The following is a 27928-nucleotide window of genomic DNA, read 5'->3' as shown; positions in this document are numbered from 1 at the left end:
TGCCATTGCCCCTATACTACAAATGATATATATAAATTAAATAAATAAATACATTAAAAAAAACTTCGTTAATACAGGAAAATTGGTCACTTAAGATCCAGATGCTAAATTACTAAAATCCTTTAATCTGTTAAAATATATGTGTAAAATCAACAAACACAAAAAGTGTGTAAGATGATATTATTATTATTAGGGTGTAAGATGATATTATCCCAGCTTCTGGTAGACATTGCTACATTGGATCATGCTCAAAAAGGGATATGTTGCCATTACAGGCAAATGACATAAACCTTTATCTTGATTTAGATCGCACATTTCTCTGTACTTGAAAATTATATGAACAGTTGGAATAAAGTAAATACACAACTCAACAAAGTATATCATTTAGGTAGATTTAGACCTTTTATTGCAAAAATGTACATATTATTTTAAGTAAGCGTGTAAGGATGACACAGCACACACACTGTATCTCCAATAAAGCCCCCAAATATACCTTTAAAATCAATATAAAAATCTCTATATCACAATGTATTTAATATAACCAAAGCCATTTTATTCTTTTTTTTTTTATCAGAAGCACATACTTATGATGTAATGATGTCATCACATTCCACGCTTCTTAATTCTGGGCGGAGCTAAATGCTTTTGGAATATGATGACAGCACAAAGGCAGTTCCAGGGATGGTCATGGTAACAATTCTAGGCTTTGAACGTTTGAATATACTCTGACTGACATACTCAGATACACACATTTTCCAGTAACAGTAGACCCGTACGTTACTTTAACAAACCCGTACTTCAGACTGCTGCTTCTACTATATTATATTCGGTGGTATAAAAAGTAGAGAAAGTCTGAACACAAAATGTCTCAGGAGTCCAGCAGGGACGAGACCACCCTCCAGGGAAGTGAAACCCTGGAGGGACAAAATAGTCTGTCCCACAAGGTTTTGTCTCTAAGTATGGAGACAGGAGCCATCAACCAACAGAATGCTGGCATGAGTATGCAAATAATTGAGCTTAGCACTCAGCTTGTGAACAGTCAAGATTTTAAAAAGCTGTTGAAAGACCTACAGAAAGAGAAGAAAGCAGCAAAAGATTTCAATAGAAATCTTGAAAGGCAAGTGGAGGAATTCCGCATCAAACTCCAGACTCAAACAGCCTTGCAGGAAAAATGTAGGGCTGTTGAGGAGGAGAAGCAAAAACTCCTCCAGGAAAATTGGCTGCTGCAGAGTGAAATCGTGGAGATAAACGGGAGATTCACCGACCACGAAAGACTGCGTAGTGAATTTGAGACAATAAAACGTGAAAACACCACAAAGAGCCGGGAAAACGATGCGCTGGAAAGGCAGATTCAGACCACACTCAGGGAAATCCGCAAGAAAGGTGGGAGGAAACAGGAAGACAAACGTAAACGATTGCAGGGGGAGTGTATTAGCGTCACCGAACGCAACACTTCCCTGAAAACACGGGTCCAGGAACTAACCCAAACACTTGCGAATGAAGAAAGTAAAATGGCCGAGTGTGCACGTATGACAGCTGAAAAACCGGCCAAGCTGAGACAAACTGACATCCTCCAACGCAGAGTCCGAGAACTGACAGTGAGACACCGACGCCTGCCGGCCAGCCGTTATGACCAGGTCAAGGCTGAGGCGGATTGCATTTCCAGCGAGCATGAAGCGCTCAGGCAGCAACATCGGTTTCTGGACGCCAGGATCAGAGCGAGGAACGCTTTGGACAGCGAATGTGAGGAGCTGGATATGGAAAAGGACAAAATAAGCGAGGAGAACTATGTCCTCCGCAAAAACATCGAGGTCCTTCTCAATCACAGCAGGTCCAGAAACTATTACGGTGTGTTGGCCAAAAACGAAGCCATCACAGCAGAGAGAGACGCCGGACTCCAACTGAGGGAGAAGCTGAGACGCAAAGTTCAAGAGCTGAGAAACGCCAAGGAAGGCCAAGGAAGTGCCATGGTGGAGGAGAAGGAGGGAGCCAGCCTGGAGCTCGTCTCTCAGCTCTTTCAGGGGCTGCAGGAGCTGTCTGACCTGTGGAGCCCTCCAGGCACCCAGAGAGGCTTCGACAGCACCCAGGGGTCCTCACACTCCAACGAGTCTTCAGGATGTACGTCCCTGTGAGCTGACCAGAGGGGAGTCTGAGCTCTTTGAGGCTTTACTGTAAGAGAGTAAGGTTTAACTCCGCCCAACTTCCTTCTGTGATCTCAGTCATTGGTTTTCTCCGGGTTAGCTCCGGTTCGCCAACATTTATGATTTCAAATGTTAAAAAAAACTAGAACTTACTTTTTATTTTGATGTGACCTTAAAGAGCCTGTGACAGCATCCCAACAACTGTTGTGCAATGAAATATTGGGCTACTAGTCATCTCGAACCGTCAGTTTAAAAAAGAAAAAGCGATACCGTTCCGTTAAATATTAATAATTTCGAACATCGCGGGGAAATTCCTTCGACTCATTTTGAAGTTTTGGGGGAAGCCGGAAGTGACGTCAATGCGGGAACGCTTCACTGTGCGAGCCAAACACGGACAAAGTGTGTTGTCATGCGTAGAAATGGTGAATTACTGAGATTAGGCACGTTAATAACGTTTTAATGAAGTTGACTACAGTATATTCATATGTGTCAGTGCTTTCATGTCAATTCGGCGAACAAACATAAATGATCGTGGTGGAGATGATGATTACATTAGGATTACAAATCGGGAGTGAGAGCTGCTGAATTTCCTCCCGTCGGATGTGATATAAAAACAAATCGATTATTTTTGTGGTTGTAAACTCAAGTGGATGAAACTACATTTATTAGTGCTTTCATGTCAATTCGGCGAACATATGATACATTAAATGATCGTGAGGATGATGATTAAAAATCGTTTGTTTGTGCCGGTCTGCATTTCCTGATGAGAAAACAAACCGATGCTTTTTGTAGTTGTAGTACACCAACAACATGGATTAAACGTGTGTTTTTTTTTTACCACAATGTTGGGGAAATTAATGGATAAAATGCACGGATTATTATTATTATTATTCCCACTCCGATCGGGACACTTGGTCCACCGTTTCCCCGCAGCGAGGCTCCCCCCGTTGACAGTTTACGTGGGCTGGGTGCAGTGGCGGACTGGCCGGTACCGAAGTGGGCCGGTCGGATAAGTCACTAGCACATCCCCCATAGGCGGCGCGTGAGGCTCAGGTTTGAGAAGGCTAAATAACTTCTTTTACCTGACGCTGCCCGCCTCCGGCGTCTATAGAAAAGAGATGAACTCAGTGTGCGGAGTTTAAATCTCTCAAGTCATATTACAGGATAAAGGAAATACAGTTTAAACTGCCGTATGCAGAGAAGACGCCGACGTGGATGTCGAGAGTCCCGGGATGATTTTTATTCCCAGTCCACCACTGGCTACATGACCGTATGATCGCCCATATTGACGCACCTCATTCCTAAACTTCTAACAGATACAACATAAACCGATCCTTCAGCCTCATATGAGCTCTCATACGTTCAAAATTAAACTGTCATCGCTGTCTGAGCTTGCTGCTGTGTGCACCATCGTGCGTTTGCATGCAGAAGCTGGGATCCTGAACGGTGCAGCTGGAGCACTGTGCCCGCAATGACGTCACCCATCATTTGGCGGGACTTGAAGAATCCCCGAGAAGATCCAGAAAATGGTCAACATTGAAGGGCAGATTAACGGTTATCAAAGTACAAATATCCAAAATCAGTTCAGTAACGGTTTTCAAGGGGACAATATTTACTCAAAGTGATGGGTTTGGATGATGGGGGAAACTCGTGTCACAGGCTCTTTAATTTCAACTTCTATTTGCCATGTGTTATTGTATATTTTAAGTGTTGTTTTAATTGTGTTTTAATGAATGTTACCTGTGAAGTGTCAGAGTACCCTAACAAGGGCTCTATACAAATATATATATTATCGGCTATATCGTATTATCTTCTGCTGTCAGAGTTGGACAGATTGAACTCAAATGAATATAGTGTTTATCATGACAGCTGAAAGTGTACACATCTTCCATCGCAGACTGAACATGGCCATTCATTAAAGGAAATAATAATATAGCCCACACTCGTCCTGAACATTTGAAGCGAATGCACCAGCGCATAGAATGGTTTGGCTAAAGATCCATTAAGGGGATATAATGCATTTTGAGATTCCCTTATTCTTTTTCAATGTTTATTTAGTATAAGGTTTTCAGTTGGTTGCCACTTTGGTACAGACTGAACAATCGCATCAACAATGTAATGGATTGCCATGAAATGTTGTCAGAATTTAGCTCAAAGGAATCAAGTCCAGCCTCAGAGCATTTATTTGCCAATTAGAAATGATAAAGTGTAATTGAGTTAGGGCTGGGCGATTTTTTCGGTTTTCACGATTAATTTGCATTTTTACTTTCCTACGGTTTGTGAAATGGCTGAACCTGAAAAATCGCGATTTTAAAACATTTCTAGACTCCGCAGATTTGTTTTGCTTTAAGGGACTCCGTAGTAGCTTACTCTCTCACTTTCCAGAACGCGCACAAAACTCAGCCACATTGCCTGTGACTACCCGATCTGCAGCTCTGCCCGATCTGCTGTTGTTATGCTGTGTTCGTTGTTCGTTGTTGAGCATAACAGAGAACTCAGACATTGTAGATTACATATATAACTAAACACGCCTTTTCTCCTCCTTATCTCTTTCATGACTTTTCATTTAATATGGTTTTGAACGCTGTAATCAATACTCAAGACAGGAAAAACTTCACGGCTGGTTTCATTTCTGGTAGTTCCGGTTGTTGTCTCATGCTACCCACGTCTGTAAACAAACGTATTAAAATAAACTGTACCTTCATTTAATATTCAGCAATAATAATATCTCGACGTCTATACAGTAGTTGTAGTGTTGAAATCAGTAGGTTTCGGTGTGCAGCACTCCGTGTCATATCGCTACTAAATTCACCTCTATAGTAAATGGTATATTAGCCACATGCTAAATGCTAACCGGCGATGAAGGATTTTCAGAATAAAAGCTTAACAACTGCGCACGAGAACTTCTGGTTTTTCAGTATAAAACAGCATTTAAACTGACGGTATGTTTAAGGTACTTTATGCCATCAAAAACATTGATTTTAATTAGAGCCGGGACTCGATTAAAAAAAATTAATCTAATTAATTAGAGGCTTTGTAATTAATTAATCGAAATTAATCGCATTTTTAATCAAATATACATATTTGACCTGAGAACAGTGAGAAGCAATTTTCACATGGATTTTACTCCAAGTGGAGTGCAATCCAGTGAGCCAGGGAGTTGGTTATTTTCTCAGACGTGGACTTACTTATCCTGGCCCTGAAACCAGTCATCTGGTTGAGTGTGGGTTGGGTCAGGGTGTGGTTCCTTGCACTCGGAGTCGGGCTAACGTCCACGCTAGCTGCTACATGCTTTGCATTTAGGTGATACTTTAGGCTTGATGTGCTGCGGTGATATGCAAATTCTTTTTTGCATAATTTGCACACAACCGTGCTCTTATCGACGCTTCCATCCGTCCGTTTTTTAAAACAAAATTTCCCATCCACGGGGCCGACCAAAGCGGTCTCATCAGCTTGTTCGTTCATGTTTGACTATTGTTCACCATGGTTTGTTGTTGTTTGAAGTCCCATGCTGAAGTCATGAACGTTAGTTGGTGCTCCAGTATAATCGGTACGCCGGAAACTCATCCAGTGAGAAACGTTCCGCTGTGCAAAAATAAGTGCGATTAAAGTGCGATTAAAATGCGTACATTTTTGTGTAATTAATTAACGCGTTAAAGTCCTGGCCCTAATTTTAATTTATAACACTGTGCACATGTGCAGAGCTACAATCACATTCACCGCTTCACCGACAGATGTACCATAAAAATGTCCACGAACACAGATGAAGAACTCATTCCTAAAAAAGGTGCTACTTCAGTTGTATGGAAATGGTTCGGGTACAAGCGGTCATACATAGAACAAACAACTGTTCCGTGTAAGGTCTGTGGAAAGACAACTTCTTAGAAAGTTAAAGGGATGTTATTTTGTTTGAGGGTATTTTTTTATTATTCATTTCATTATTTGTTGTATTTCATTTTACAAGTTTTTTCAGGGATGGCCTACAAGAGATTTTTTTTCCAGTTTGATTTAAAAAAAATCTTTGCACATTAATGACAACCAAGTGCCGTGGTGCTGTTTTTATTTTATTTTTTTTATTCTTGAACAACTGATTTGTTCACATTGGCCTAGACTACTTGGTAATCTCATTTATTTGTATTGTGTTAATAAAGAAAATATGTATTTACATTTTTGCCTTGGTCTGGTTTGTTTAGAAAAAAATCGAGGTTTAAATCGAAAATTGTCCATTAGTTAGAAAGAAATCGAGATTTTATTTGTAGGCCAAATCGCCCAGCCCTAGTCTGGAAGCAGCCTTTATTTCAAAACCGAAATATCACAAAAGAGGGGGAGGTCATTTTTAATCTGACAATGTGGAGGGCAGGATTTAGGGTGATAAGGGACCTGGTATACGAGTATGTACCGGGGTTCATGAGGGCGCAAATAATCATTGATGAGGCCAGGGGAAGGGAACTACTAATGGATAAATGGACAGCAGAGAGTCTGCTGGAGAGCATCAAGGAGGGGATGCGGGGGGTGTTGAAAGTAATGTGGTGTTGTATGTGGATGATGGGGTGAAAATAGAAGACTTGAGTACCAAAAGGATATATAAAATCGTGGGGAAGGGTGAAGTGAGGAGACCAGCTTCTGAAAAAGTGTGGGAAAAAGTGATGGGTAGAATGGATGTAAGGAAAATATGGATGAATCTGGGAGTGAATGGAAATAGTCAGTGTGAGCAGTTTGATTTTCTGTTTAGGCACAATAGGGTGTTCAATAAATTAGTTATAAGTATGTTCGATAATAAGGTAAAGAGAGAATGTGATTTGTGTGAAGTGGGAGTGGAGAATTGTATGCATGAGTGTGGGGAATTAAAGGTGTTTTTCGGGAAACTGAAAGAAATTATATATAGGTGTTGGGAAGAGGGGGTGATGGAATGTCTTGAATGGAAGGAGTTATGGCTATTTGGGTTAAGAGGGAAAATAGTTGGGTGTAATGTAAACCTGTTAAACATATGCCTGAGCCAGGCAGTAAAAATAAGGAGGAATGTTGCACATTACGAGGGGAGAATTGATGGGGTTTGGAATATAATGAAGATAAATATTAAGAGAGATATGGGATTGTTGTTTGTGTATAAAGGGGAGGATATATTTGTGGAAGGAAGCACATTAATTGAAGTAAAAGGCGGAAAACTGCAATTTAATTTTGAGAAAAATTAAGGCATGATGTATTGAGGAAAAAAAAGAAGTAAATGGATGATGAAAAGGAAGAGGGGTTAAATGAAGGGTTCAAATATGGAATGTTCGTGTTTATTTTCTTCGCTGTTTGTTTATTGGATGTCATTAATAGAATAAGAAATTAAGTATACAATTGGAATTTTAGTTAAGTGATGATGATATTGAGAGGAATATTTTGTTTCAAAAGCTTTGGTGTCCTTTTCTTTTTTGGAGACTGGTAAAGTGAATTGTGTGTCGTTTAAATGGGGGGAAAAAACTTTGATAATAAAAAAATAAAAAAGACTAGTGCGTTGGTGTTCGGATCAGGTTCAGGTCAGATCAGGTGTTTGAACAGGTTCAAACCCCACTGCAGTCAGCATGTCGTTGTGTACCTGAAACACTTCACCCCAAATTGCTCCTGTGGGGATTGCCCAGAGTATTGAGTATGTGAGTCGCTTTGGATAAAAGCGTCTAACAACAGTAACATGTCATGTAATGAACATGGTGTGGTGCAAGGTGTTTGAATGCCAAACTAAGATGAAGGGAAACAAAAGCATACATCTGTAGCTGCTCTCAAACAGATCCTCCAGCAGAGAGCGCAAACGAGACTCTGGCTCGGGCCTTTCAGTCCTCCGGTACCGGCAGCCAGGTGCCCTCAATCAGTGCTGATAGGGAGGAAGGGAGATCGTTAAAGGGCCACACACACACACACACACACACACACACACACACACACACACGAGAGAGAAAAGCAGGGGTCATCACACATATATATTAGGGCTGTCAGTCGATTAAAATATTTAATCGCACATTTTTTATCTGTTCTAAATGTTCCTTAGAGGGATATTTTTCAAGTTTTGAATACTCTTATCAACATATGAGTGGACAAATATGCTTTATGCAAAACGTTGTTTATTATTTGAACAATGACAAATATTCTCATTAACAACAACCTCTGAACATTACAAATATTCGCCTCAATTCAACCTGGAACCTCTCTCATACAATACAAAGTGTGTGTGTGTGTGTGTGTGTGTGTGTGTGTGTGTGTGTGTGTGTGTGTGTGTGTGTGTGTGTGTGTGTGTGTGTGTGTGTGTGTGTGTGTGGGCGCAGTTGTAGGCGAAATTCCGCTCCTCTGTTTCCATAGCTGTCAAAGCATGAGACTGAAGTTCCCACTGTGACTTCAGTATGGGACTTGTATGACTTCATACAAGTTGTGTGTTTTCGACACAGTGGTGGCTCTGGAAGGCGATTCATAAGTGCAGCCGTTGGATACGACCCGAGTTATATCACGCAGCCCCTCGTCCTCCACGATGTTAATTGGCCTGCAAGCTGTCGCCACCCATTTAGCGATCTTTGTTGAAAGTTTGCTGCTCGTAGGCGTTGTCACTACCCGATACGTCCCCCTGCCCGATCGGTACTGCGCATGTGCGAGAATGGAGGCAAATACAAAATCAAGCAGTTCTGTATCAAAACACTGTATTGAGCTTTAAATAAACAACAAGAATACCACTATATACACACTTCGGTACATTCAAACTAGTTCTCCATTATGTGGTTTAATTCGGGGTTTTACCCTTTTCACAGTAACAATAGAATTTATAAAATATATATATATATTTTTAAACAATTAAAAGAGGTGCTACAGCACAGGCAATATAGAAAAACACTGCAGCATGGAACATTGAATAATTAAAGCATGGAACTATGCTTTAACCTGAACATTTGTGACATAAAATGACCTGTGGTGGCATCAGTCGAGAATAAATATATGAAGGAACAATAAGAGTGAACAGGCTGAACAGTTGCACAGTTCCTTAAATTCTCAGCAGGGGGGGATGCTAGATAAAAGATTTCAGACACATGCAGGATTGACAGGTTTCTTATAATAGAGTCTCAAACACTAAAGACAGCAATGGTCTTTAAAATGGTCTCAGGTTAAAAACACAAGTTGTAACGAAGCATACAACAACAAATCCTAAAACATAACAGAGAAAAAAGAACAGATTCAATTGTTTGGGGTTCCTTGCATGCAGCAGTCTCTGAACCGTTTCACTGAAGGAGCCTGTTTTTCAGAGCAGTTGCTTTGTTTGAGAGCCCAGTTCCATTATAATGCTTTGGACTACTTCAAAGGTGTAGCGGAGGTCAGCAGGGTAGCTGATATTCTCCAAACTATATATTAGTCCGTACAGCATTACAAAAGCTAATGCTACATTATCCAGATTTGTCAAGACTTTGACGCCTTCTAGAACGATCCCAATGTCCTCCGGTTCATTAGTGGAAGCATCTTTAAGACCATAAATCCCCACAGTCGTGTCCTTGATGGCGCCTTCATCTGTGTCCTGTAAAAAAAAAAATGGCACACGCAAATAAGACCTAAAACCAAGCCCCATCAGGGAAGGCATAGTATAGATCTAGCCATGGCAAGTTGAACATTATAAATGAAAGTCAATTAAAGATGTCAAATTAAATGTAGATAAAATAATCAAGTAATTACAGCAGAACATGAATCAATCTGGTGACCTTTAAGCTGGCTATGCCTTACTGAGTATAACAAGTGGGACACGTCCTTGTGTGGCACTAGTTGCCGTGTTCACTTATTAGTTTGTTAAAATGCTCCAAGGTAAATATGTATGCAACTACTCCACGAGTATAATAGGAACAATTGCAATTCCAAATGTATTAAGTTAATTCAAGCAGCAACGATGAAATATTGAATGTAATATTTCATAATATGAAACAAAAACCAATGAACAATTTCAGCCCAAGAGATCATGTATGAAAACAAAAGTGAAGAGAAGTATAAAAGAAGCAGGCAGATTCATGTGCATACCACATATTCTCGCACAAGGTCTTTGGATCTTCCTCCATGGAGATGCATAGTCCCTTGATGATAGACTCGCGTCCAGCATCCACATCATCACACTGAAAGTAAATGTACTTGATTAGTGTCTTATTACAGGTCTTGTGCTTTAAATCAAGTCAACTACTGGTGTGAACTGTGATTTGGATACATATTACTTTGAGAATACAACATCACAGTTCCTAAGAAAGTGCAAGCCCTACTGTGAGCTCCACATCCCCTGGACATCTTTCTCAAATTGTGGTCAGTGGATATACGAGTTGAATTATTATATATCACATTTAAAATTGAGATGGATAAATGGCTCAAGACAGGGTCAGTTAAAGCTACAATGTGTAGAATTAGGGTGTTTTAGCTAAACGTGTGGTTAGAGAGGGAATGGCAACGCTCTACTCAATCAGAGAACCTACAGTACGGTGGCACTGAAGGACCAAAAAGTAGCACTGTGTGTTAGAGCTGCTGTCAGCCGGCACTCTGGTCACTTTCACTGCGGAGCTACTACACTACTGAAAGGAGAAAGATAAAAGCACTAATGGTCTCCTTAGCGATGAGCACTTTGTGTGTGCCATTCTTGCAAATAAATTATGTAATAACTAAAATGTAAAATATTGTAGCATCACTTTTCACAATTCTAAAATTCGTGATTCTCAAACATTGTTTTCAAAATAATTTATGTTTATAGGTTATTCATAATTGTGAGAATCCTGTATCACTTACATTAGCCATTTGCAAAATGATTGTTTCCAGCCTTCCCCCAATTTGTCCTCCTCGCTTTTGGAATAGCTTCATCAGGGTGCCAGAGTGGAGGTCTAGCTGAGACAGGAATTTTGATTGTAGTGGCTTGGTCGTGATTCTCTTGAATTCAGAGTTGATCTTAAAACGCATAAAAGCAAAAATGAATTTGATCATTGTTTAACATCAGGGAGAAAACAACCACCACACATACTGGAGACCAGGATGAGGTTAAAAAGCACAGATGAATTATATAAAATCAGTTACAGTATATTAGCAGTTTGCCAGTGTGCCCATGGATTTCCTTTTATCAACTTCAAAATTCAGGATGAAAAACCGAGCATGGGATAAGCCTTACCTCAGAGACTTCAAACAGAGCAGGCCACCTTGCCATGAAATCCTCGACCATTGGACCATCACGAACAACTTCATGTCTTCTGAGTGCAAAGGTCTTTTCCATCTTGAGTTTCACAATGTCTCTGTTGTTCCTCTACTCTGCATAGCTTCCAGACTCTCCTCAGTTTCTGCAATTGCCGGGCAAAAATTCACCTCGGCTCTCTTTGCCTTTTTGACGCCAAAAGCTGCACTTTTCTTTCCCGCAGGTTTGTTTTTTAATACACAACAGCCTGAATAACACCCCCCCCCCCTCTTAACATTCTTAATTATAATTACAGACATACACTGAAAATTAACTGTCAACTGTAAACCAACAACTAAATGAAACCAATTAACTGAACACATTTAGTTCCAAAAAAACCATCTCCTCCTCCTCTTTCTCCATCTGACTCCCTGCGTCAGTTCGATCTGCACACATGAAGACACAAAAACACATTAGTACATTAGTAGTCACAAATGACTATTTTGTCATTGTATGATGATACAATCAATACAACAATATGTATACAATCTTTCTTATCCTTATCCTATGATACACTCACTGGGATCAATTGTTGGGCCAAGTTGTTAGAAAACAGTGTAATCTATAATGTCAATTCCTAATTCAAATGACTCTTTATTTGTCTGTACTGCTTACACATTTCTTCTTCTCTGCTAAAGTACAAAATCATATGACATGGTTAAGATTCCTTCTACTCATAGAGGACGATTTCATTCAATAACATGTTCACTTTTAAAGACTAAAACACAATGGTGATACTCTATCAGTCCAGCCAAAAAAAAAACAGTCAATGTAACACTACAGTAGTATAGCACAAATGCTCAATCACAGTCATACATTTTAAACTTCAAGGACCAACACTTACCGTCCTGAGCAAAGGAGGTGGTTGCCTGCAGCACCTCCAGGCGCTGCAGGGCCTCGTCTGCCTTCCTCTTCCAGAGGGCCACCTCCCCTTTCAGGGTCGCCACCTTCTGCTCCGCAGCATGGCGGAGCCTCAGCTGCCGCAGCAGCTGGAAGCAGCGCCACAACACCTGTAGCCCTCGGGCGTACAAAGCCGGGCGGGCCACCGCGACATCCAAGATAGAATACTCCAAATAAAAAAAACACATTTACACATAAATCAGAAAACTATTAACGACCATTTAGACCAGTGATTCTTGAGACATGGGGCTGCACCCCCCTAAGGGAACCCCAGTGCCACCCCTGAAATTGAAGATGGTTTTTTTTAAATATAAAGCGCAAAATCACAACTGAAGTACAGCCAGCTCCATGAGTGATACTGGCGGCCTGTCAGGAGAGGAAGAGAGATGCCCCCTTTATTATTCTTATATTATAGAGTCGTTATCACATCTTTTTAAAGCTCACTATGACATGGCTTAGTTGAATTCGCGATTCTGATTGCTCAATTCAGAACACGTGACACGTTGTTAATCCAGAACAGACAGACCGCTGTCAAGGACTTATTGACCGTTGTTAAGGACGCTCACATCTGCACAAAGAACTCCGGTCGATTGAACTGTATACAGTTTGGCTTTTCCAACTGACGAGACAAGAGCGACAACAAAACAGCGGAGAAGTAACGGGCAGAAACCCTCCTTTTTACGCAGCGGTCCAAACATAGACATCAAGCGGCAAAACATATTCAGTGTGCAGTTCTATTTCGTATATGGCTTCGCCCTCTAAGTTTATCGGGTTATCCCTCTGCGCCCCCGCGCAGCACTGAAACACTTGTAGTCCAGGCCCACCCGCCAGGTAGGACCCACCCTCGGGCTTCCTTCCGGTATAAATAGGAAGGAGGCCCGGCAATCTCCTCCCTCTTTTCTTCAGCAACCAGCAGTACTGAAGCACAAGAAGAAATCATGAGCAGCAATGATCGTATCCGCATGTGTCCTTCGTGCAATACGGGATACATCATGAGCTACGATTTGCATCCAATATGCGCATCCTGCCTGTGGCCAGAGCACGCGGACGCGGCTCTCAGCCAGCAGATCGCATGTTCACATTGTGTTCGTCTCCCATCATCCGACAGGAAGCAAAGGGCGGACGCTCTAGCTGCTGCGGGTGAGGAGGACGACTGGCCCATCCAGAACAGGCACAACAGCCTGTTTCTGGAGGCGAGTGGGGGGCAGGAGTTGGACGACTCCTACCCCGTCTCCCTCCATGGCTCGCCATGCGGCTCTCCCCTCCCCCCTCTTCCCCGGACGGGGGAGACGGGGTCGGAGCGAGAGTCAGAGGTGGCGGCCGAGCACGTGGTCCCCTTCTCCGTGGCCACGGCGCTACCGGCGTTGGGTGGCATTATGCTGGAGCTGCCGGAAATAATCGGCAAAGCAGCAGCATGCAGAGGCCTCCCCGTTCCCAGAGGGCGGGAGAGGGTGGCTCTGGATGACATGGCCTGAGTGTTTTCCCGGGTTCAGACGGGCAGGAGTGACCCAATCTGGCCGCGCTTCCCCGCCATTAGGCGATACCAGGAAGGGGCAGCGGCGAACCCGAGGACCTTAAGGGCTCCGGTGGCCACCTTTGTTCCCTTCGCTAAGGTGGAGGGGTTCACAGACGAGGTTTTTCCAACCACCCCTGCTCTGGAACCGAGCTTAACGGCGTTCTTCGGGGCGGTCTAGCAGCAATCTAACAGCAACTTCTTCACTTACTTCAGAATCCAGAGACTCCAGCAGACTGTGAATCGTTGTGTCGCGTCTCTCTCGTGCTTTGTACAACTCGAGCAGTCTTGGCAAATGCCGGTCGAGTCCAGAAAGGAAGGACTTGGGGAGGTCAGCAGCCACAAGACGCGTGAACTCAGCAGCAATCTTGTAAGGACCAAAACAGAACCCCAATATTAAAACATTCAGAAGAATAGATTGCTCTCCTGTTCGTCCCTGACCCAAGATTGGACAGGGAGCGGCCCCTGCAGACACCCACTGCTCCTGGCTGCCCTGGACGAAGGACAGCACAGATGGGTGAAAAGCAGAGAACACATTTCATTGTGCATGTGTATTTGTGTTTTGTGTTGATGTGTTGCCTCCCACTGCATGCATGTGTTGATGTGTCAAAGCTGTATGACAAATAAACAATTCTTTAAAAGTATTCTTCAACTATAAAGAGGGGGTGTACATGTGAAAGCTTTATACACAATTGTCTTTCTGAAAACAATGCTGGCCATCTGCTTTCAACCTCCGCCACACGCAGCTCTACATGATCACCGCCGCAGCTCCTCCCGTTGTGAGGGACCATTGAGCAACACACACACACACACACACACACACACACACACACACACACACACACACACACACACACACACACACACACACACACACACACACACACACACACACACACACACACACACACACACTTCCAAGTTAGACCTAACACACTTAACTATTTTATCTACCTCTGGAACAAGCTAAACTAGTGTTATAAATATGTTTATTCTTCACTGTCGGGTCACTCATTACCAGATTAGCGAGCTACATGAGTCTGAAACGGACTGGCTGTCAGGAGAGAGAGGAAAATAGAGCCTCCGTTTCTCCCGTGTTATTATCCAAAGTGAATCTAAACTTTTGAATGATGTACTTCATCTACTATAAGTAGTTAGTTTGAATGTAATAATTTGTTGTTTTGTTTGATCGGAGCATCCCTAGTAAACGCCATAGCACCCTCGCAACCCCCCCCCCCAGTTAACCGTTGGTCATTTTAAAAGTAGCTGGCAAGGTGAAAAAGTTTGAGAACCACTGCCCTATACAAATTCCTAGTATGTGTGAAGCATGTACATGGCCAATACAGATGTTGAATCTTGAATATATCCCAGGAAACTAAACCATTCTGAAACCCCCAGCCACATTTTGGCTCTTGCAACGACTGAATTCACTTGCTAGCTAACGTTAGCTAGCTACACTAACTAAGAGGGGAAACACGGCCACCGTAGCTAGTTAGGTTTAGCCTCTAATAAACGTTATACATACATATAGGTATATTTGAACATTAAACTCGGAAAAAAGCAATTATTAACTCACCTTTTGTAATTCTTCTTCTAATTCTTCACAATTTCAACCGCACCGCGCAGGCTTAGTTTTCATTTCGTTCCATGAGGTGAGGGAGGATGCTGGATGCACGGGTTGACACACGCAATTTTGCAGGGGCAGTGTTCTGCGCATGTGCAAAAGCTGAGTAAACTCATCATTCTGAATTGAGTGTACTATTTTAATTTCACAGACAAGTTGAATGGATTAAAACTTGACGTTTCTAGTTGTCTCAACTTTTTGGCCAAATCTAGGTGACCTGACTCACATAAATGAGTTAAAGGAACTAAAATCCAAAATATTTTTTTACAGCGTACGCTGTCAGGCAGGCCATGGGAGATTCCGTGGCGGGGGGACGCTCTCTCACAGGTGGAGGGAGCAATCTACAGTCACCCAGTGATAGGCCAGCCCTTATGGGCATGGCCCCTGAGCGGGAACACTTAGAGAGGTGGGGTCTCTCTCAAGATGTTGTACGCACCATTCAGGGAGCATGGGCCGCGTCTACCAGAGCGTCCTACACAGCCAAGTGGGCAGCGTTCCAGCGTTGGTGTGTAGAAAGAAGCCTGGACCCCATCACGTGCCCCCTGCCTCACGTGCTGTCATTCCTCCAGCTGTTGTTGGACAGGAATTTGGCGTTCAGCCATATCATCTTGTCACGTGGGTTTTGGAGCAGGGACGTTGTTCAGTCACCCACTGACGAAACGGTTTCTGCAAGGGGTATGAAGACTCAGACCGGTGTCACACGCACTGGCGCCTCAGTGGGATTTGGCTTTGGTGTTTACGCCCCAGTGAGATGATAGTGAACTGTTCATGAACTTGTCATGAAAAATCAGTGAACCATATTCATGAACAGCTCATAAACAGCTCATAACAAAGTTGATGAACTGTTCATGAAAGTGTCATGAACATTAAATGGCACTAGGGCAGTTCATGAACTACTCATGAAACTCCTGTGCTGGAATGGTTCATGAACAATTCATAGAATATGGTGTTAGGCAGGTTCATGAACAATTCATGATATGGAGTTTTCAGTGAGTGTGTAGGGATATTCAGTTTTCAACCAAGAACATTTCAAGAATTGTTCATGAACATATCAAGAACTGTTCATAACAACTTCATGAACAGTTCATACCCAGTCACTGAATATAATTCAATGGCTGGCTATGAACTGTTCATGTACATGAACTGTTCATGAATCATTGACTGTGGGTCAATTGGCAACCATAGAAAACAACAATTATGTCAATCACAATGGAACTTTACTCAAATTAACAAACAAACATGTATACAGGTGGAGCACTACAATTAATCCTATCACTATTTGAAGCAGTTCTTGACACTCAGCTGCACAAAAAATGTTGTTACGGGTCCCAAAAGCTTGGGTACCACAGCAACAATAAATGATTTCTGTAGAAAACAGAAAAGTGCAGCAGCAATAATTATACACAGGATCCGGTTGATCGTCTGGAATGCTTATTCAAAATTCAAAGTACACAGTTACATTCAAATAGCTGAACTTTACAAACATCACATTTCTCCATTTAAGTTATCTGTCTGTCACAGTCAATTACTGTATCTCAAGGAGAAATTCAACATAGTCAATATAAATTATTACATTACATTGCATTTAGCTGCTTTTATCCAAAGCAACTTACAATAAGTGCGTTCGACCAACAAAATACAAACTTGAAGAAAACAGAATCATATAAGTACATCAGGTTTCATAGAGCAAAAACATTTCAAGTGCTACTCAACTGGCTTTAGGTAAGCCAGTCCATAAGTGCTTTGTTAATAGTTCTATTGCTCGAAGTGGAGTCGAAAGAGATGAGTTTTCAGTCTGCGCCGGAAGGTGTGTAAGCTTTCTGCTGTCCTGATGTCAATGGGGAGCTCATTCCACCATTTTGGAGCCAGGATAGCAAACCCACGTGTTTCTGCTGATGGGAATTTGGGTCCCCTTCGCAGCGAGGGTGCAGCGAGCCGTTTGGTTGATGCAGAGCGGAGTGCACGTGCTGGGGTGTACGGTTTAACCATGTCCTGGATGTAGGAAGGGCCAGATCCATTCGCAGCATGGTACGCAAGTACCATTGTCTTGAAGTGGATTCTAGCAGTTACCGGAAGCCAGTGGAGGGAGCGGAGGAGCGGCGTGGTGTGGGAGAATTTAGGAAGGTTGAAGACCAGGCGAGCCGCTGCATTCTGGATGAGCTGCAGAGGTCGGATGGCACATGCAGGTAGACCAGCCAGGAGGGAGTTGCAGTAGTTTAGGCGTGAGATGATGAGAGCCTGGACCAGAACCTGCGTCGCTTTCTGGGTCAGCTGGGGACGCATCCTCCTGATGTTGTATCTGCCTGCGAGCCTTCGCTCAGGTCACATTGACCCAGGCGCGGCTGAAGCCCGCGAAAATGGCATCTATTGTTGCCGACAGTTTAGTATTTTTAAAATACCGTTACTATGTCAAACATGCTCAAAACCTTCTGACACACTCTCCTAAACATCTCCAACATCATATCTAATTCACACAAGTTAACATCGATCATTTTCATCATGTACTGACTTTTAGAAAACAGAAAAGTGGAGCAGCAATAATTATACACAGGATCCGGTTGATCGTCTGGATTGCTTCTGAGGAGGGGGCGGAAGTGTCCCCCCTAAAATAACCCAGATGTCACCGCTCACCTGCCAAAGGTTCCACCTTGGCGCTACTTACTCGTACTGCTTCTCAAACAGTACAGATAAACCGTAAAATGATATGAATGTCACCAAAATAAATACAGATAATGTTCAGTTTCAAATTCACTATTGTTTTGTTTTAAGATTAAAAGTTTTAAAAAAGAAAGAAATGTTCAAATAGTAGATGAATATTCAAGAGGTCTTTAAAAACATCATACTGATCATCAAAAATGCTCATGAATATTCCAAAATATTCTGAACTTGCCACAATCAAACAAAATTCATGAAATGCTCATAGTCATGAAAAGTTCATGAAATACTCATGCAAACTTTTTGGAGTTTTAATTATAATGTTGTGATTGGCTGGATCATGAAAAGTTCATAAATTGCTCATAAAAGTCTGTCATGAGCAAAACAGGAACTTTATATGAATGAACAATGTTCATGAACTGCTCTTTAAAATGGTTCATGAGCATTTTAAGAATTTTGGTTCATGAACATGACAAGTGAACATATAATGAGTTGTTCATGAATGTTTCATGAGTGCTCATGAACAGCTCATAAAGTCATGAACTCCATCTCGCAGGGTGACGAGCACTAAGCAAAGTCCCATTTGAACCTTTAGAGCAGGTTCCCCTCAACATGTAAAGTAGAACTGCTTTTGGCTCTAACATCGGCGAAAAGGGTGAGTGATTTATCGACTGTCTCTGTGGCCCCGTCATGCCTCCGGTTCCAAGGGGATGGCAGTTCGGCTGTGTTACGTCCTAACCCAGCCTTTATGCCAAAGGTCATCACAAGCTCTTCTAGGTCAAGAGTGATCACCCTGGACGGGTTTTTTCCGCCTCCTCATAAATCGGAGGAAGAAGCCACATCTCATCTCCTCTGTCCGGTGCGCGCGCTGTCCTGCTATGTGGCGCGCACGGCGGCATGGCGCCGTTCTCAGCGCCTGTTTGTAAATTATAGAGAGCGCTCGATCGGGCAACCTCTGTCTGCACAACGGCTGTCACACTGGCTGTGTGAGGCTGTGTCGCAGGCATATGTCTCCTCGGGGGTGGAGCCCCCGGAGAATATCAAAGGGCACTCCACCAGAGGAATTTCCTCCTCCACGGCGTTGCACGGAGGAATGTCAGTGGAAGATATTTGCACGGCTGCGTCTTGGTCTTCCCCCTGTTCATTTATTCAATTTTATTTGAGGGATGTCTCCCTTTCCTCTCTGACGCACCCTGTACTGGGTGTCCTGTCGGAGTGAGTGACGTCAGGGATCCAGCGGTGCGCCTCTCTCCTGCCTCTCGGCACACAGAGAGCGGCCCTTTTTCCCTCGTATGAGAGGGATGTTCCCTTTACTCTGACACACTTCGTAAGTACGGAGTGCCTGGTCAGAGTGAGTGACGTCAGGGATCCAGCTGAGCGCTCTCCTACCTGTCTGAAACGCAGAGAGCTGCTGTTCCCCCTCGATGATTGCTGGGCAAGGTGGGACCTTCGTCTCTACTTTATCACAGCGGCCGGTATGTATTGTTCCCAGCCTTCACCCCGTCGGGAAGATAGGCATGTTTTGCTATATTCCAGGAACGGTGATCAGGGTTCGTACGGGTGCTTGAAATCCTTGAAAATGCTTGAAATTTGACGTGGTGTTTTCAAGGTTGGGAATGGTGCTTGAAATTGAGATAAAGTGCTTGAAAATGTAAATGCTTTACTTTTAGAATACATTTCTGTCTGACTGAATAGTTTGGTTTTTAGATTAAAAGAAAATAATTGCTTCGCTTCTTCATAAAACAGCTCCGCTGCGGCCTTCCCGCGCTATGCGCGCGACCTGCAAGTGTTTGTGTTACGTGTGACCTGGGCATTCTGATGAGAGTGATAGATGACTACTCAAGTGGCTTTAGGTAAGCCAGGAGGTTGCACTTTCAACGAGCGTTGGCTAGCAGAAGACAAATACAATATAAGACGAGGGTCAAGCCCACGAGTCTGCAAAGTGTACAAAAATAACGATGGGAGAGTCTGTGCTGACGATCCACATGAAAGGTACGCCGTAGTAAAGCATTTTAGATTAGGCTAACGTTGCATGTTACGTTTGTTTAAGCTAACGTTAGCTAGCTGAATAGCGAACTCGATTGAGGGATAATAATAATTGCAGAGGACATCATTTCAGAGGAGCGTACCTATGTTATGTGCGTTACAGTTGCCATCGTGTGGTGTTCAGAGGATGAAGCACTCACGGCATTTCGTGTTATAGTCACGAAATATAATCTATTGATTCGACACAGAGCGATTTTGAAAGCAATGTATTTCTACTGGTGGTATGTTTCGTGCCTAAACCAAATGTGACTTGATCTATTGAAATCAGTCACATTGACCCGAAGACACATTTTCGTTTGTATTACTGGTCTTGGGGAAGCTCACGAGTGTGTTTGTGTATTTTTGCGTTTGTGTACCGGGGAAACACTTACAAGAAACACCGGCTGTTGTTATGCCTGCTGTGACGTTACATTAGTCTGTTCTCTGCTTGTAATTATGCCGAAGCTTCAAAGTTGTATTTATCATCTGAATTTGCCGAAACAAATTTAATATTCTGAAAGCCAAGACTTTGTTTATTTGAAAACAGATGAAAACAAACTGTCTTTTATATAAAATTGTAAGTAAAACTACATTTTTGCTTTAATCCCATGTAATTGTAGAATGAACACAGTCTTCCTTTGAAGATGTATAAGTCAGGTGTCTTGAGTAGTCAACATTACCTACAAATCATTGTACACATTTGTAAATATTATTTTCCACTTGTTACCATTGTGAGTCTATTTTTATGCAGCTCTGCGTTATTTTGTGGCTACAATTCAGACTAATACACTACTAGAGGTGGAATAAGTTCTCAGATATTGTACTTGAGTAAAAGTACAAGTACTCAGATCTTGTAGTGAAATTATAAGTACAAGTACTCAGATCTTATACTTGAGTAAAAGTAGAAGTACTCAGATCTTGTACTTGAGTAAAAGTAGAAGTACCCAGAGTGTAGAAATACTCTGTTTCAGTAAAAGTCCTGCATTCAAAATGTTACTCAAGTAAAAGTACAAAAGTATTTTCATCAAAATATAGTTAAAGTAGCGACAGTAAAAGTAGTCATTGTGCAGATTGGTCCATTTCAGAATAGTATATATGAGATGTTTTATAATGATTGATCATGAAAGTGTTCTCAAAGCTGGTGAAGGTGCAGCTAGTTTGAATGACTTTGTATACTGCAGGGTAGCTGGTGGATTTACTCCAGGTGGAACTAAAGTCTGATTTAACACTTGATTATATTTCACATCATTCATCCACATCTGTGAAGTAACTAAAGGTATTAAATACATGTAGTGGAGTAGAAGTACACCATTTACCTCTGACTTATGTTCACTGCCAACCTAAAAGTACCTCAACAATTAATCAATAATGTATTGAAAAGTTATTTGGCTGAATGTTTTATATTGGCTCAGCCAGGTTATATGGGAGGCCTAGTCTACGTACAGATCACTAATTTTGAAATATTAAACTTAGTTTTCTTTTCTTTAATGTTTCATCCTCGTGTAGAAGGCTATCACGAAACACACATTTGGTTGTTTATAGCATAAAGAACATCTGATTTAATGTGAGGTAGGGAAATAATCATTTGAGTATGTGTATATAAATATGTAATTTACAACAGCTGTAAGATGCTTGAAAAGCTGGAAAATGCAGCTTGAAAAGTGCTTGAATTTGACTTTGGAAAAGTTGTAAGAACCCTGGGTGATGCGCCATTACGCAGGGCACAACAGGCAGGGGGGTGTTATTGAGCAGGTGTGTCTGTGCTTCTCGTGCCGGGCGGACCCAGTGGGGCGCAGACTACATCATGCTTCGCCCTTAACCCAATAGCGATAGCCTTAGAGGGCGAAGCCATATACGAAATAGAACTGAGGTTACCTACTGTACCCCAGCTTCTATGAGTAATGGCGCAGCCCTCTAAGTGCTGGGCCCCACTGGCTCTACGAATAGCTGAAGAAAAGTTATATTGTATGGGAGCAGATTGCCGGGCCCCCTTCCTATTTATACCGGAAGGAAGCCCAAGGGTGGGGCCCACCTGGCGGGTGGGCGTGGACTACAAGTGTTTCAGTGCTGCGCGGGGGCGCAGAGGGATAACGCAATAGCGATAGTCTTAGAGGGCTGCGCCATTACTCATAGAAGCTGGGTTACAGTAGGTAACCTCAGTTCCATTGGCATTAGGGCAGGGATATCTACATACCTTCCAAGGTTTGACATTATCAATTGTGCTACTTTTAAACCAAGCAACGATGTTTTCAAATCTGTAATCAAAAAGCTCCACCTTCCTGCCGTTGCTGCATATTTCAAACGGTAACAACGGATTATTTTTCTTTGCGGATATATGTCCATTTAAATAAATACAACTATTTTTTAAATCAATAAAAACATTTTCGAAATCCATAACAGCATTTAAATTAATATTGGAAGTCATATCGTTACTTTGTTGAGAATGTGGCCACTGTTAGAAATTAAAATCAATGTTTTATGGCATAATGTACCTTAAACATACCGTCAGTTTAAATGCTATTTTATTCTGGAAAAACCCGGAAGTTCTCAATACTAAGCTTTTATTCTGAAAATCCATCATGACGACATCCGGGACTACCGCCCATTAGTATCATTAAAGTAGCTATTGACGCCGTTAACATGTATTACATATAATGTTATGAAAGAGATAAGGAGGAGAAAAGGCATGTGGAAGTAAGCAATGAATGTAAAATGTCGAAATCCTCTGTTTAACGCGATATCGGACACAGGAGAACGAGGGGGGAAGTCCCCTGCGTCAGCTGTTGGAGTCTACCGGACCAGGTCCGTCCTCCGCGCAGATCGTTTGGATATGGCCAGAGCGGGGTCGCCGTCCGGATCCGCCGATGACCTTTCTTAGTTCTGAGGGAAAAGGAATTGTGTCCTAGACACTATTCTCTGTTAGCTGTACAAAACTAGACTTTGCACTCCAATGGATTGTTTCTTCAAATAAGCACTTTATTACACAGTTCAACAAAGATATATCAATCCATACTATACCACAACACGCCAGCGCCTTGGACTCCTTCTTGAGTTCCCACCGTGACAAGCTCGTCAGTGTGAGATCCCAGTTGAAGTGAGTCTCGAATTCTGAATATATCTTGTTCTTTATAGTATTTGCTGTGAAGCCCCCACCTTTGGTGCTCTCTGTGCTGCAATCTGCCTTTTCTGCCCAGCACATCCAGTTTTAGCTAAGGTCACGGCCAGGGCCCTACTCCCTTTTTCCTAATTTCGGTGTGTCTTTGTTACCTGTTTTAACTGGTTTTCTCACAAGACGGTTGCGCCTTTTGAAGGTCAGGGCCCCACATACCGTACCATGGTTTTCTAGTCCTTGAAGATAACAGGATGTAGCCGGCCAGCAGTAAACTTTAACACGTTATTTTTCCACTCAGACAGCTCAATGTTTTTAGCGTTTCCATGATAGGATTTACTTTTGCCTTATCTTTATCCTTCACACTACAGCTCCCAGAGAGGAGGAGCGAACAGCGAGCAAGCGGGAAAGACGAATGCTTGTAAGCTCTCTTCTGCACGGCCACCAAAGGGAGAGGGAGCTGCAGCCTTTCTCTCCTGTTCGGACAATATTCTGTTTGTGACATTATCACGTTTTTTATTAATTAAAGTACCAATTTGAACCTTCTCAGAGACTCCATTTAGTCTCCTTTTAAACTTCTGTCCTGGACGCTAGAATAATCACACACAGATAACAATTGGTGACCCCGACGTGATTCTAGTGGAACGGGAGAGACTATCCAGCCGGCTGTGGCCTGGATCCGAAACGCAATCGTCTGACACACAAGAGATCTCAAACAATCGGTGAGAAGAAACCCGTTAAATCAAATTCTTCAATAGTTTATGCAGGAAAATCTTAGGACTGTGTGTTGGACTGCTGCTTCCGGTTCCTGAAAATAGCTGGGAAATTAATGTTAAAACAACCAAATGTAATGAGAACAATCATATAACACGAGGCGTTACTTTGTCGCAAGCAGGGTGTGTCCAATTTACTTATTTTTCTTATATCTAACCCTGCATGCTATTCGTTTGTCTGTTATTACATGTCAGCAAGAGGCTAATCGCTCCAATATAGTGTTCTTTGTTACGTTTTAAGTTAACGTGAATAGTGTGTGGCTATTTAAACAAAAGAACAAAATCCCAGTGGAAACTGAGATTATTGGAGAGAGTGTTTGTGTCATTTTTAAAAGTCCTTTGTGTGATTTGGCAATCATTTCAAATTGCGTTTCTTGTTACGTTTTAAGTTAACGTGAATGGTTGGAGACTATTTAAACAAGAACACAGTTGAGTGAGTGTTTAGATTCCAGTGAGGCTTTCTTATAAAAAAGTCCTTTTCGAGGAAAAGGCCTGAAAGTTTTGAAACTTTCAGTGGTTGTTTTCCTGTTTTCAAACAGACATTGCGTGTGGATTACGATGAGAAGTGCGACATTCGTGCGTTAGTTAGACGATATTCTGCTGATTGCGTCTTAAATTTGTCCCAACATGGCGTGTTTAAACAGAGGAGGTAACCATACTGGCTCTTAAAGTCAAAAAATTACGTGCATGGGTAGAGAACTGTGACGTAAGGGTATGAGGCCCATTTATAAATTGTACATTAAATAGAAATGTTATTTTAAACTGCATTGTTGTTTTGTGTTGAATTTTAAAAAAACTCCGCTGTGGGAGCCACGAGGTGTTGTAAAATCCCTTTGTTCTTCAGGTCAAAGGTTGGAAAAGTTGCCATCTTGTTTTGCCAGCATGTTTACAATGAACCACACGGCAGTCGCCATTTCGTGAAATGTTAATTGAAGAAGTGAGACTCTGTTTGTGTTCACCCAGTCCTACTCCTTCTTGAGAAGGACAAATCACATTTCTTTGCAAAGTTGGAATTATAAAATAGATAGGTTATTTTACCGTGGGAAGTTTGGCATTCATAGGGGTCTGATATTGGAAGTTTTTTCTGCTTGAATTGACGTTTTTGAAATATTCCAGTTTGCAAAAGTGTTTTGGCGATTATGTGCTGTGTCGTTTTAACCAAGTGTAATATTCTTCCCTAGTGTAATTCTCTTTCTATTTTTTAGAAAAGAAAATAAGTTTTTCTTTCAGGTTAGTTTTGCAATAGTAATCCCTAGTGGATTAAGCTGAAAATTACAATAGCGCACTCTGCTGGTAGTACAGAATTATTACATAGAGGAAACACTCAATAGCATTTTGAAGTCTAATTCTAAGTGTTATAAATACACACATGCTTCATCGCCGAGATAGAATTGCAAGTGGTTTCTAATTATAAGATAAAACACTTTATATAATACTCTTTCATATAAGCAAACAAATGTATTGAAGCTAACACAAATTATGACATTTACATAATTCCAAACACTTCGGAAAGTGGAAGATTTTCACCAGATTTCTAATTTTCATATTTCATAGTCAAAACCATACATTGTACAATTTTTATTTTTAGCATTTCAGATTTTAAAATTTGCATAATTTTTATCTTTTAATTAACTTTATTTAAAAAAAAAAATACTAAAAAAAAAAAAAAAGAACAGATTTAACAATTCTGATGATGTATGATATTTTGAAGGAATACAAAGGTACTAGTCAGAAGACTAGTGCTTTGATCATTCGAATAGTTGGAGAGCATGTCACCGAAAGAAACTAAGTTGAGACCAAAAGCAGAGCCAGGCTCAACTGCAGGTATCAGGGAAAGGGTAAAAATCAGATCAGATGCTACAACAGTTCCAAAACTTAGACAGAAGACATGGAACCAAATAGAGAAACTGTTGGAACAGTGGCAAACAAGAGGACTGGTTCCAGCAGATGATCAACCTGGACCAACAAAAGCCCATAGAAGAGCAGTACTCGACTATGAGCACGAACCATGCCTACAACAGCTAACTATATGGAGAGAAGCTGAAGAAAGATTTATAAGAGTTACAAGTCTGATACTCCATCTGGAATATGCCAGCCTATTGGCACACAGCATAAATGTGGTCCGAGTAGCAGACCTGCCAGTGAGGGAAGACATAGCAGAAAAAACCAAAGAGGCTCCAGTTATCCAAACTCCGAAGCTGTATCTAAGCCTGGCCGAAGTCCCTCCTCCCTCCCCGAATGTTGGTTCTATAGGAGAAGTCCTGCAGTTGGATGGAGTCTCCATGAACAAACATCTCAAAGAATTGGAGTATGAAGTAAGAGTGCTAACCAGTCAATCAAAACACCTGATAGAAGAGAACATACGATTAGAAGAAATCACAGAAGAAAGACAAACACAAAAGACAGAAATGGAAGCACTACAACTGAGACTCTTGAAGATGCAAATAGCTGAGAAAGATACCGAAGCTATTAAAAACAAGAAAGCGGCAAGGCAAATGGCAGCTACATCAGGGATGGCCATAGAACCAGAGAAGGCAGGTCAGACACCTCCAACAATTCAAGCTCGGGAGGTGCCAGAGATTCAGGTGCAGAATCAACAATTCCGAGGAAGACAAAGTGGCAGAGGAGGAAAGCCACGATCAAGACGAAGAACAGATAAAGGCTGCTACAAATGTGGTCAGCTGACATATTGGTCCAGAGAGTGTCCGCAGAACATTGCACCAAACAACGGCCCTCCATGCAGATACCCCGGGGAGGTTTACGACGGAGGCAGGGGGTCCCAGAGATGTCAAAGACGAACAGGGGTGCCAAACATGACCCAAATGCCACTGACACCCTGGTATCAACCACAACAACGAGGAAGCTCAGAGGACCAGACCACCAGGTGATGCATCTTCAGCACAAGGGTATCTTGAAATCTTCAGCTACATTGAGCCATATCTGTCACCACAGGAGGGAGAGGTTTAATGTAAAACATGACAGTGAGTAGCATATTGCATTTACACATAAAGCATAAAACATAGTAGAACATTTAGCAGACTATTTTTGTAATTATGAGAAGGAAAGAGATTACGAGTGATGTTGTTCCCCTACACAGAAAACGATTGTGTCCACACAGCTAGTGAGGTCAAGATGACAGGTTTCCACCCAAAAATATGAAGACGGAAACCTAGTACTCGCCCAAGACGGAGGATCCTTACCTCCTGTTTACACCGACTGCAGTTCAAGGGGCGGCGATACACCAGACGTGGAGCTGTTGAGACCTAAAAACAGAAACTCGATTCTGCTGTGGTGAAGTCTGGCTACAAAGGGAGGTGTCCGATAGGGTCGCTTGTCTCAAACCAGTGAAGAAGTCAACAAGAACCCAGCAGAACTAGAGAGTGACTGTTGGCGGGAGAACAGTGACAGAGCGACAGAGACTGGCCCAACATTTCCAGCCAGTACATAGATAGACCCCGTCAGAATACCGGGGCTGTGTTTAAAGGGGAACTTCATTTATTGTTAGTAGAAGTGTAGTTTTTTTAGTCAAACAATTATGTGATTTATGGAGTCAGATTACATTTTTCTCATAAACACAATTTTATAATCGGTCTGAAATATCAGTTTTAAGGCAATAAGCTGCAGATTCAATAACATAACACTGATTGAGAGCTTGGATGAAGAAGTTGTAGGGTTTTTACAACAGTTTCAAGAATCAGTTTTTATTTATTTATTCTTGAGTGACTTTACTGATTTATAATGTAGTGCATAAGGCAATATCTCATTTTGAGTGAGGGGCACCAGCCCTCCATGCATGTCACCCTCTGTGAGAATAGTTCGTATTTTCCCTCTAGTTTGGAGAAATATTATTTTATTATATGTTTGTTCAGCAGTATCAAACAATCCTCTAATCCTAGAGTTATTGAGACGCATTAGCGACACCAGGGGTATTGTTTTCGCAGCAACAATGATGCACAATACCAGGACAAAAGCCATTCCTGAAACAA

The 27928-nt window shown here is 42.0% G+C and overlaps 1 protein-coding gene across 3 annotated transcripts; it reads left to right on the top strand.

Moving 5' to 3' along the window:
• The first annotated feature begins 682 nt into the window (after window positions 1–682).
• On the top strand, window positions 683–23673 carry LOC139433013 (trichohyalin-like). 3 transcript variants are annotated; one of them, XM_071201850.1, is made up of 2 exons: window positions 683–2118; window positions 23541–23673. In XM_071201850.1, exons 1-2 carry the CDS (start codon window positions 864–866, stop codon window positions 23669–23671), a joined length of 1386 nt encoding a protein of 461 aa, XP_071057951.1. In that variant the 5' UTR covers window positions 683–863; the 3' UTR covers window positions 23672–23673. The 3 variants fall into 3 exon arrangements, with proteins under 3 accessions (XP_071057951.1, XP_071057952.1, XP_071057950.1); XM_071201851.1 differs by having other exon boundaries at window positions 683–2171; window positions 23541–23605; XM_071201849.1 differs by having other exon boundaries at window positions 683–2179; window positions 23541–23574.
• The last annotated feature ends 4255 nt before the right edge of the window (window positions 23674–27928 follow it).

Source organism: Pseudochaenichthys georgianus, chromosome 3, assembly GCF_902827115.2.
Source record: "Pseudochaenichthys georgianus chromosome 3, fPseGeo1.2, whole genome shotgun sequence".
Lineage (NCBI taxonomy): Eukaryota > Metazoa > Chordata > Actinopteri > Perciformes > Channichthyidae > Pseudochaenichthys > Pseudochaenichthys georgianus.
This window is presented reverse-complemented; position numbering and strand designations above follow the sequence as displayed.